We start from the raw sequence: 12,979 nt of genomic DNA on the forward strand, positions 1-12,979 counted from the left end.
TTTTGGAAAACGAGAATTACCGTACAAATCAGTCAATTTGCATTACAAAAAAGGTGTGGATTCATAGAATTTTACATGTTTTTCCAATATTTGGTGTTTCATCAAAATAACAAACGAAAGAAAACAAATTAAAGCCAAATTTAAAAATCACTCAATTGCAGACGAAAAAGAGCCATCTACGGTGTGCAGACAAACTACAGCGCTGTGAATTCACTTTCGTTGTCTATACCTTCCTTGGTCTATGATCATATTTCGAAGCATACATCGATCATTTCCAGATTTTCTCTATTTTAAATTTCCAACTTGTTGAACATATTGTTCAACAAGTGAGAAATTTAATTCAATTTGACTGACAATCAAAGTTTCAATATGGCGACTGACATTTTTGTTTTTGTAATACTAAAACTACCTTACTAAATCTGCCTTGGTTCTATGTTGGAAATATACCAATGACATAGAACTCAACTGTGACCTATCTTTATCCCAAAATTTGTGAAATTTCATTGTGACTCATATTAATATTAAATTCCCATGACATGCCATACAGCAGAGAAACAAAAATCTTCGATGCTTACATTATCATAACCATTTCAAATTTGTACTTTCGTAATAACTATCCCACCGTGAAATAGTTTCAACCGACAATGAATGAAGAATGAACATTTTGACAACGACAAAATGAAGACAACAACTTGATGGCATATCATTGACCGAAGAAACATTACTGCTAAACATCAGACGCACTTGGCAAATTATATCCATGTGTGGGTAAACTAATACACTGCATATTGTTCGAATAGAGTCAGGTTTACCGGATTATAGTTGCCCCACAACGAAATAAGCATAAACTATTCGGAACATCAGTGCATTTTTTTCTATCCAGACCATGGTAGCCACAGTTGGTAGATTGATAGATTCTTGATATTTCCAACTAATAGGTACTTCACAAATTTTCCATAAAAATTTTCTAAAACAAAAACTTTTGAAAAAAAAAATTCTATAGAAATAAAATTTTGACAAAATTTTCTATGGAAATAAACTTTTGACAAAATTTTCTATACAAATAAAATGTTGACAAAATTTTCTATAGAAATAAAATTTGGACAACATTTTCTATAGGAAAAAAATTTGACAAAATTTTCTATAGAAATAAAAGTTTGACACAATTTTCTAATGAAATAAAATGTTGATAAAAATATCCATAAAAATAAAATTTGACAAATTTTTTGAAAAAATAAAATTTCTTTGGAAATAAAATTTTTACTAAATTATCATTTTTGAAAACTTTTCTATAGAAATAAAATTTTGAAAAAAAAAATTCCTATATAAATAAAGTTTGGGCAATATTTTTTATAAAAAGAACATTTTGGCAAAATTTTCTGTAGACATAAAACTTGGACACAATTTTCTGTAGAAATAAACTTGAGCAAAATTTTCTATAAAAACAAGTAAGGAAAGTCTAAAGTCGGGCGGGGCCGACTATATTATACCCTGCACCACTTTGTAGATCTAAATTTTCGATACCATATCACATCCGTCAAATGTGTTGGGTGCTATATATAAAGGTTTGTCCCAAATACATACATTTAAATATCACTCGATTTGGACAGAATTTGATAGACTTTTACAAAATCTATAGACTCAAAATTTAAGTTGGCACTAGGGTGGAACACAATTTTAGTAAAAAAAAATATGGAAACATTTAAATCTGAAGCAATTTTAAGGAAACTTCGCAAAAGTTTATTTATGATTTATCGCTCGATATATATGTATTAGAAGTTTAGGAAAATTAGAGTCATTTTTACAACTTTTCTACTAAGCAGTGGCGATTTAACAAGGAAAATGGTGGTATTTTGACCATTTTTGTCGAAATCAGAAAAACATATATATGGGAGCTATATCTAAATCTGAACCGATTTCAATCAAATTTGGCACACATGACTATATTACTAATTGTACTCCTAGTGCAAAATTTCAACCAAATTGGGCCAAAACTCTGGCTTCTGGGGACATATAAGTCCATATCGGGCGAAAAATATATATGGAAGCTATATCTAAATCTGAACCGATTTCAATCAAATTTGGCACGCATGACTATACTACCAATTGTACTCCTTGTGCAAAATTTCAAGCTAATCGGGATAAAACTCTGGCTTCTGGGTCCATATAAGTACATATCGGGCGAAAGATATATATGGGAGCTATATCTAAATCTCAATCGATTTCAATCATATTTTGCATACTTGACTACACGACCACGCATAGCTATAATACTAAATCTACTCCCTGTGCAAAATTTCAACCAAATTGGGCCAAAACTCTGGCTTTTAGGACCATATTAGTCCATATCGGGCGAAAGATATATATGGGAGCTATATCTAAATCTGAACCGATTTCAGTAAAATTTGTCACTCTTGACTATACTACTAATTGTACTCCTAGTACAAAATTTCAACCAAATTCGGCCAAAAATCTGGCTTCTGGGGCCATATAAGTCCACATCGGGCGAAAGATATATATGGGAGCTATATCTAAATCTGAACCGATTTCAATCATATTTTGCATACTTGACTACACGACTAAGTGTTATGTTTGTACAAAATTTCGAGCAAATCGGTATAAAACTCTGGCTGCTGGGTCCATATTAGTGCATATCGGGCGAAAGATATATATGGGAGCTATATCTAAATCTGAACCGATTTCTTCCAAAATCAATAGGATTCTATTCTGACCCAAATTAGGAACATGTGCCAAATTTGAAGACGATTGGGCTTAAATTGCGACCTAGACTTTGATCACAAAAATGTGTTCACAGACAGACGGACGGACGGACGGACAGACGGACATGGTTATATCGACTCAGGGACCCACCCTGAGCATTATTGCCAAAGACACCATGTGTCTATCTCGTCTCCTTCTGGGTGTTACAAACATATGCACTAACTTATAATACCCTGTTCCACAGTGTGGCGCGGGGTATAAATACAATTTTGACAGCATTTTCTAAAGAAGTAAAATTTGGAAAAAAATTTTCTATAGAAATAAAAAAATTCCTATAGAAAAAAAATAAAATTTTAACAAAATTTTCTATAGAAATAACATTTTGACATAATTTGCTATACAAATAAAATTTCTATGGAAATAAAATTTTGAGAAAAATTTCTATAGAAATAAAATGTTGACAAAAATTTCTATAGAAACAAAATTTTGACAACATTTCCTATACAAAAAAAAAGTTTGGAAAAATTTTCTATAGAAGTGAAATTTGGAAAAAAAATTCTATAGTAATAAGAATTCTCTATAAAAATTGAATTTTTACAAAATTTGATAAAAATTTCCATAAAAATAACATTTTGGCAATTTTTTTGACAAAATAGTTGGAAAAATAAAATTTCTATGGAAATAAAATGTTGACTAAATTTTGAAATAAAATTTTGACAAAAATTTCTATAGAAATAAAATTTGAGCAATATTTTTAATAAAAATAACATTTTGACAAAATTTTTTATAATTTTTTTTTTGACAACAGTTTCTATAGAAATGAAGTTTGGAAAAAATTTTCTATAGAAATAAAAAAATTTCTATAGAAAAAAATAAAATTTTAACAATATTTTCTATAGTAATAACATTTTGACATAATTTGCTTAACAAATAAAATTTCTATGGAAATAAAATTTTGAGAAAATTTTCTACAGAAATAAAATTTTGAGAAAAATTTCTATAGAAAAAAAATGTTGACAAAAATTTCTATAGAAACAAAATTTTGACAACATTTCCTATACAAATAAAAGTTTGGCAAAATTTTCTATAGAAATGAAATTTGGAAAAAAATTTCTATAGAAATAAGAATTCCCTATACAAATTGAATTTTTACAAAATGTTGTATGGAAATAAAATATTAACAAAATTTCTATAGAAATGACATTTTGCCAAAATTTTCTATAGAAATTAAATTTGGGCGAATTTTTTTATAAAAATAACATTTTGAGAAAATTTTTTATAGAAATAAAATTTGGACATAATTTTCTATTGAAATAACATTTGGACATAATTTTTTATACAAATACAAATTTTCCTTGATTTATTTTGTTTCTTGTTCGATCTTTTTCAGTTTAAATAAAATTCTTTATTTTGCCAAGATCTAGATCTCAAGCTTGGCAAAATAAAAAATTTTGTAAAAATTTTCACAAAATTTTCTATAGAAATAAAATGTTGATAAAAGTTTCCATAAAAATAACATTTTGAATTTTTTTTTTTGACAAAATTGTTGAAAAAATAAAATTTCTATGGAAATAAAATTTTGACAAAATTTTCTATAGAAATAAAATTTTGAGAAAATTTTCTACAGAAATAAAATTTTAACAAAATTTTCTATAGAAATAAAATTTCCTATACAAATAAAAGTTTGGCAAAATTTTCTATAGAAATGAAATTTGGAAAAAATTTTCTATAGAAATAAAAATTCCCTATACAAATTAAATTTTTACAAAATTTTCTATGGAAATAAAATTTTACAAAATTTTCTATATAAATAACATTTTGACAACATTTTCTATAGAAATAAAATGCTGATAAAAATTTCCATAAAAATAAAATCTTGACAACATTTTGTATAGAAATAAAATTTGGGCAAAATTTTCTGTAGAAATACAATTTTGACAAAATTTTCTATAAAAAAAATTAAATTTTGACAAAATTTTCTATTGAAATAACATTTGGACATAATTTTCTATACAAATAAAAATTTTGACAAAATGTTCTATAGAAATAAAATGTTGATAAAAATTTCCATAAAAATAACATTTTGACACTTTTTTTTTTGACAAAATTGTTGAAAAAATAAAATTTCTATGGAAATAAAATTTTGACAAAATTTTCTATAGAAATAAAATTTTGAGAAATTTTTCTACAGAAATAAAATTTTGACAAAATTTTCTATACAAACAAAAGTTTGGCAAAATTTTCTATAGAAATGAAATTTGGAAAAAAATTTCTATAGAAGTACAAATTCCATATACAAATTAAAAGTTTACAAAATTTTCTGTAGAAATAAAATTTTAACAAAATTTTCTATAGAAATAACATTTTGACAAAATTTTCTATAGAAATAAAATGCTGATAAAAATTTCCATAAAAATAAAATTTTGACAACATTTTCTATAGAAATAAATTTTGACAAAATTTTCTATAGAAATAAAATGCTGATAAAAATTTCCATAAAAATAAAATTTTGACAACATTTTCTATAGAAATAAATTTTGACAAAATTTTCTATAGAAATAAAATTTTGACAAAATTATGTATAGAAATAAAATGCTGATAAAATTTTCTATAGAAATAACATTTCGACAAAATTTTCTATAAAAATATAATTTTGACAAAATTTTCTATAAAAATAAAATTTTGACAAAAATTTCTATACAATAAAAATTTTGGCAAATATGATTTTTTTTTGATAGCTTTTTTGTAATTTGTATTAAAAATTTTAAAAATTTATAATTTTTTTTTGCAATAAAGAATAATAAAAATATGGTAATTTTGACATATGTTTAACAAAGGATATTTTTTGGTGTATGGACCTATCCTAGTTCTAAAGAAGAACTGAATAAATTAACGAAAAAATCATACTTTTAACTTTTTCTCTATTAAATTGCACCGCAATGTATGCATAGGCTTGTATACAAATCCATGTATTAACGTATAATGTCGGAAGATTGTCATTTCATACAATAAATATTGGATAGCGTATGTAAGATTGTACTTATAAACATCATTGCATCCAACCATCCATTCAGCAGTACCTTGTTCATTCATTCATACGCATGTACAACTGTCGTTGATGGTTTATCAATGTCGACCCATCCCGCTTTCGCAGTAAACATTTCATGTTCATATTCCAAGTAAATAATTGTAGTTGTTTCTATTTGATTTAATATGAAACTCATAACTCCATGACATACAAAAGACAGGGGGCTAATCACGGCATTCGATATCGAGTTCATAATCGTATCGAAAAAATTGCCGATACGATTATAAGTTTGGATCACGGCATTCGATCGAAATTTGATGCAATGTGTCTAGCATTGCCAACAGTAAAAAACGAAACAGAACAAAACGAAATAACAAAATTAAGTCAGCGGCACAAAGTAAAATATACAAAACTCATATATTTGATTAATTCAATATATAAAGTAAATTGTTTTGCATTATTTCGTATGGATCCAAACCTCTTTTTATATTCCTCATCTTCCGACTCGGAGGATGGGATTAATATAAAATTAATACGGCGACAAATAAGGGATAAGAGTAACCCGTTGTCTTTGTCTGATTTCGAGTAAGTGCATGGGTATGAAATGGTGTCCATTGTTAGAAAAAGCCAACTTTTTGCAGGTTCAAAAGACGATTTCGGCTAACGAAGGAAGCGTTCAATTATATACTTGGAGAAATACATTTTTCTGGCGACATGTCAACGTCAGTTCCTTCGATATTGCAATTGGCTACCGTTTTAAACCTCTTGGCCAGTGGAAGCTTTCAACATAATGTGGGCAACGACTACCTTGTTGGAATTGCACAGAGTACACTATGTAAAATCTTAAAAAATATTACCCGTGAAATGCAAAGGAAGTTATGCCCAAAACATATAAAGTTTTCTCCAGAATCTTCCACAGAATGCATGGAGTCGTTTATGAACAAATATTCGATACCGGGAGGTAATTGTTTAGCACTCTTGGATCCAATTATTTGTTAGTGAATGGAAGAAGCTTCTTTCGGTGTATTAATGTATTTGTTCTAGTAATAGGATGTGTCGATGGTACACACTTTGGGTTGCAGCGGCCATCTGTGAACGAGCACACCTTTTTTAACAGAAAAGGATTTCACAGCTTGAATTCAATGGTGGTAAAACTACATTCACTCACATACCGACATCCATTAAAAAGCTATATTATTTTCAACAGATTTGTGACCATAAATACCAAATTTTGGCAATAAATTCCAAGTATGGCGGTGCAGCACATGATTCATTTGTTTGGAGTCACTCGGAAGAAAGGCATTGCCTTCAAGAACTTTATTCCCAGGGCTTTAAAAACGTTTGGTTACTTGGAGATGCTGGATATCCTCTAGAGCCATGGTGCATTGTTCCATACAGAAACGCAATTGAGGGTTCCGATGAAGCCTATTTCAATGACATACATTCCAAAGCAAGGTGCATTGTAGAGAGAACAATAGGTATTCTGAAGGCGCGATGGAAAATTCTTTGTCATGACAAGAGAAGTCGATATGCTCCACAGAAAATGGCACTTTTTGGAAATGTTTGTGCAGCACTTCACAACATTTGTATATTATTTAAAGTAGATTCATATGTTCAACAATTTCCGATAGAACCCACATTTGATTTTACAAACTATGATGGGGAAACACACCTAATAAGAATAGGCGAAAAAATTCGTGACCAAATTAGAATTTCATTAGTAAACAATTAATGTTTGTATTTAAAATACTTGTATTTGTTTTATTCTAGTTTAGAATTAAATAAACTTAAAATTACATATGATTTTTAAATTGAATTCATAAGTCTTTCAGTTTCAATTTAATTGAAATAAAAATAATTTAGGTATCAAAAATTTAGTTTATGCTAATCGCAAGTTCTCTAATTCCAGAGTTTTAATTTCAAGATCTATTTTCTTGGTAGCCATCTTCGATTTAAATTCGGCTTCTTTGAAGTGTAATGACTTTTGCTTCAATAGTAACATTCTATCCAATATGTTATTGTTCTCCTCCATTACTTGTACGTGTCTTTCCTTCAATTGTATTAATTTGTCCATTTTTGAGCATATCTCAATTTGCCAATCCTTTATTTGGTCCATGTTTTCTTTTAGAAGTGTTAATTTGTTTTCTGCTTTAGGCACACGTCTTTTTGGCGTTTCGAAAGTGGCTTCATGGTCAGAAACAACGAAAGATGATTCTGCGTTATCTATACCTTGAAGACCACTGCTGCCAAAACTCTCTACTGACACCAAACCTTCTACCGCTGCTGTTAGTCCAGCCGCTTCTGAAATTTGCTCATCTGCCGCAGATAACTTTTTCTCCTCATATGGACCACCTCCTGTTCTTTTTAGAGAAGCCTTGTTAAAGGAAAGCTTCTTCTTCACACTATGCTTTTGGTCAGTATAAACCTAAAGTACAGGTACACATTTTAGCCATTATCATTTCTAATAATCCTCGGTCGAGTTTTGTGCCAAATTCAAATCCATTTTGATTTTCGGATGCTTAGATATATTTCCTTGTGTTTTATTAATATGGCACAAAACTTGATCAAGGTGAATTAGGTCGATTGCAGGATTACGGTGGAGTACAACGGGAATCCAAGATCTATCGTCGGTGGCCGTTAGTATACTTTTCTTATATTTACCTTCTTCCAAGCTACACTATTCTTACAAGGTGGTCCAGAAGCGTTAAGTTTTGTGGTTAGTTGGTCCCACAACTTCTTGGAAGTTGCTCTTGCCTGTGCACAATTTCTAATGTGGTTTTTTGCCAAGCTAGGATGCTCGCTCATGAACTCGGCAAGAATCAATTTTTGTTTGCCGTTTATTCGAGTTATATTAGTCCTAAATATTCAAAATATATTCATTATATGTACATTTATGATAAATTAACAAAAATTTGGTATAAAACTTACATTTTTACTCCTCCGGTATACGAAAACGATGTAAACGAAAAATAAAAAAATGCTTTACGATTGCAATTTACCAATCGAAAAAATTATCGATCACTAAAACTCGATATCGACTCCCGTGATCAGAAAATTTTAGATTTCGATCAAAAGTTCTCGATATCGAATGCCGTGATTAGCCCCCAGGTCACTGAATGTAATGGCCAGTCATACGCACACTTGACTTGAGTCTATTAACCCCAAGTGGAGGTGTTGATGGTGGTGTTGGTTGTCCGGGTTAAACCACATTTAAGTCTATAGAGTAAAGTCCCGAACAAAAAAAACGATTTAAAAGCAGCACAAACAAAACAACACTTGACAAAGCAAAACATACAAAAAAGAAGTTATGACAAATTACCTTTGGATTTGCAAGAAACGAAACCTTAAAGTAAACATTTTTTTTCAAAAATGTTTACATCTGAGATACCGATGATTCATTTGGTACATACTCGTATTGGACTTTTCTTGAGGGTAATCAAAAATTTATTGTGTTGGGGCACTAGGTTAATTTTAATGAATGGGATGTGTTGTGGTACTTCATTGACACGTTTAGTAATTGTCCAAAAGGATAATAAATGCTAATATGTGGCAATTAACTAAAAATGTTTATATTTCCTACACGCAGAGAAGGAATATGATCACCGTAAACATGTCTCAAGATCAAAATGTTATTGTTAGACGATGAACATGGAACATTTTTGCCACGAAAAGTATTTTTCCAATTAATTTTTAATTGAAATTTCTTCAATCACTGAAATGGAATTATTAATTAAAAAAACAAGTATATGTTGTACGGCAGTAAATTCGGCCGGCCCAAATCTTATGTATCCTCCACCGTAGAAAATTACACTAAACTACACTAATAGAAAAAGTTTCGTTATATTAACGAAAATTGTCATTAAAAGTGAGCCAACGAAAGAAGTTCCTTAATACAATGAAGTTTTTCGTTATTATGACGACTTTTCTGTTAATCAACGTAACGTTTCGTACTATTAACGAATATCTTTATTGTATTAATGAAAATGTTTCGTTATAACAATGGAAATTTTTCGTTGGCTCAATTTTAATGAAATTTTCATTGTGTGTATACATAATTAAGGACCGATAATAACCAATTTGTTCATGGTTGTTAGAGGTCATGTAATAACTCTACGTACAAAACTGTAATCGAATCGGATGAACTTTGCTCCTCCAAGAGGTCTGGAGGTTAAATCTGGGGATCAGTGTATATGGGAGCTATATATAATTATGGACCGATATGGACCAATTTATGCATAATTGTTGGAGGACATATGCTAACACAACAAAATTTCAAGCTGATCGGATGAAAGTTGCTCCGAAAGCCAAAACTGAGGATCGGTTTATGGACCTATATGGACCAATTTTTGGCATGAATTTTAGGGATCATATACTAACACGACATATTAAATTTCAATCGAATCTGATGAAATTTGCTCCTCCAAGAGGCTCCGTAGTTTAAATCTGGGGGTCGGTTTATATGGGGGCTATAAATAAATATGATCCTACATGGACAAATTTTTGCATAAATATTAAAGACCATACACTTACACCACGTACAAAATTTCAACTGGATCGGATGAAATTTGCTCCTCCAAAAGGCTCCGTAGGTCAAATCTTTGGGGGTCTATATATGACTATGGACCGATATCGAGCAATTTTTGCATGAATGTTAGGGACTATATACTAACACCATGTACCAAAGCCAAATCAGAGGGTCCGTTTATATGGGGGCTATGCGTAAAAATTTGCAATACCATCCGACCTACACCGATAACAACTATGTTACTTGTGCCAAGTTCCAAGTCGATAGCTTGTTTCGTTCGGAAGTTAGCGTGATTTCAACAGACGGACGGACATCGCTAGATCGACTCAGAATTTCACCACGACCCAGAATATATAAACTTTATGGGGTCTGAGACCCTCCTGTGGTGGAGGGTATAAAAATATGATGTGTATCGGAGCGATCTCACGATTTGACTTTTTGAGCTTTTAGACATCGCAATTTTTTCCGATTTGCCTGAAATTGGAAAACATGAGGTTTTCTTAAATAGCTATTCCAAATATCGGTCCATGGTTTGGTATAGCCGCCATACACGCAGAGAAGAAACATGATTGTCACAATCATATTCGAAGAGCAAAATAATATGATAGGAGCTATTTTCGCGGCGACCATGTAACATTTTAACCTGCAACCATGTTGGCTCAGTGAACATGGTTATAAGGAAAATATATTTGTCCTTATCTAAAATGTTATTATATTGATAAAAAGAATTTTGTTTGAATGAAAAGACAATGGTCACGATTTAAAATGTTATGGTATTAATTAAAAATGTTTTTCTCCTAGTTAAAAGAACATGGTCACAACCGAAAATGTTTTGATCTTTATGAAAAAACTTTTTTCATCGTCGAAAAAGGACGCTACTTGGGAAAAGAAAATCCAAAATTAAATTTATTTCTTTGTTTTATTTATGTATAAACTAATTCATTGTTTATTTGTATTTATAATGCCGTTCAAGCAAACATATATTTTTACACACTCTATTTTAATTTCAATTTACACACTCTATTTCAATTTCAACAATAAGTAATTATTCCATATTTACATCGTGCCCATCATGTAACTGCAAATAAAAATAAATGATCCATATAGCAAAATGCAGAACAAAAACAGGTACATTTTTTCAATTACACTTTCCTTTTTTGCGTTCACATAAAACCACGTGCCACTTCTGAATAAATAAATTAACACACAGTAAATCCGTATTCAACACACGACTGACGCTCAAAATGAAAATCGTGTGTACCTGCTCAATGTTTTTATAAAATTATTTTCGCTGCAAACAAGTTAAAAAATTAAATGGTCACGAAAACAATGTACATGGTTTTTATGGTCATGTAATGGTTCTAGACATGTCTATATGTAACCTATAAAAATACTTTTTTCTCTGCAAAAAAGTAAAAAAAAATTGAATGGTCAGGTACATGATTTTCCCGACCATATAATGGTCTCAAGTTCTATCATTTAAATGATAGAACATGTTTGCGGTATTTGAGAACCATTCAAATGCTTATAGCCACCATACATAGTACTCCGCTCGAAAACTATTTTTACAAAGATAAAATACATGGTTTTCACGGCAATTACATGCTCTAGATAAGCATTAAATGGATGCGGCAACCATGTCCAAACAGGGGTTTTCTGTGCGTGTATAGACCGATCTCCCGATTTGACTTTTTGAGTTTCTACACTGAAAAAAATATTGTCGTGAGGTCAAAGATTTCATTTCATCTTAACATGAAAGAAAAAATTTATAGGCTAAGGTCAACTTGACTTTAATAATTCAGAAAAATTCTTTAAATTTAATGAAATTGTCTTTAAATTTGTTATCTTTTTGCATCTTGACTACAAAGCAAAAAATCGTTCAAATATAGGACATGTTTTTCAAAACTTTATTTTAAAGAAGTTTTTTACTTCAAACATAGCATAATTTCTACTGGAAGTCGAGTCCTAATTTGGGAAAATAAAGTTGCCGTTAACTCGTTTTTAAAGGAATTTGATAGCATATGAAGAAAAAAAGCTGAGAAAGCGAAAAATTAAAATTTGCTTCCTAGAAGCAAGTACACAAAACCTAAATTTAAAAGAGAATTGTGTCTTAAAATTATCCTTACTTGTATTCTCCGCTTCTTTGGCTCGGAATCAATACCAAATTTTTTAAAGTAAAGGCAAAATCTTTGGAACCGAGTATGCTTTTTTTCAGTGTAGACATCGCAATTTTTATCCTCCACCATCCTTTGGTGGAGGGTATAATAATTGGTTCAATTAAAAAATTAATTCGTCCAATTAACATAACAATTAAATAATTAATTGATACAATTAAATTTTGTGTCAATTAAATGTAAAATCTTAAATTTTTTAAGAACAGCGAACAATTTTAAAATCTAAAATCTGTTATTTTTCCTTGCCCAAAAGTCGATAAACTTTTCATTGAAGTCATTTTGTTCTGTGCTCGAAAATATCTTATACTTGGCTTTAATAATTCTGAAAAATTCTTTAAAACTAATGATATCGTCTTTAAGTCTGTTCACTTTTTAAATCCTCACTACAAAGCAAAAGAGCATTCACAAATAGGAAATGTTTTTCAAAACTTTATTTTAAAGACTTATTACTTGGAAAATAATTTCTACATGAAGTCGAATTTGAGATTGGAAAAGTAAGATTAAAAAAAAATAAAAACAAAAACTAAAAAA

At 29.9% G+C, this 12,979-nt stretch overlaps 2 protein-coding genes across 3 annotated transcripts in view; one reads left to right on the forward strand and one right to left on the reverse strand.

Moving 5' to 3' along the window:
- Window positions 1–12,979, forward strand: part of LOC142220038 (fatty-acid amide hydrolase 2-A) — a 67,669-nt gene that overhangs the window by 40,132 nt on the left and 14,558 nt on the right. The gene's annotated exons all lie outside the window — the stretch shown is intronic.
- On the reverse strand, window positions 7,484–8,843 carry LOC142220058 (uncharacterized). The gene is made up of 3 exons (XM_075288933.1): window positions 8,678–8,843; window positions 8,411–8,606; window positions 7,484–8,174 (listed from the first exon to the last, which is right to left on the reverse strand). Coding segments are annotated over exons 1-3 (744 nt in total). The 5' UTR covers window positions 8,680–8,843; the 3' UTR covers window positions 7,484–7,628.

This window comes from Haematobia irritans, chromosome 1 (genome assembly GCF_050003625.1).
Source record: "Haematobia irritans isolate KBUSLIRL chromosome 1, ASM5000362v1, whole genome shotgun sequence".
In the NCBI taxonomy this organism is placed as follows: domain Eukaryota; kingdom Metazoa; phylum Arthropoda; class Insecta; order Diptera; family Muscidae; genus Haematobia; species Haematobia irritans.

Coding starts and splice junctions, on each gene's coding strand:
- LOC142220058 (XM_075288933.1), bottom strand. Junction 8,175..8,410: donor ATAGTGTAGCTTGGAAGAAG/GTAAATATAAGA, acceptor CCTGTACTTTAG/GTTTATACTGACCAAAAGCA.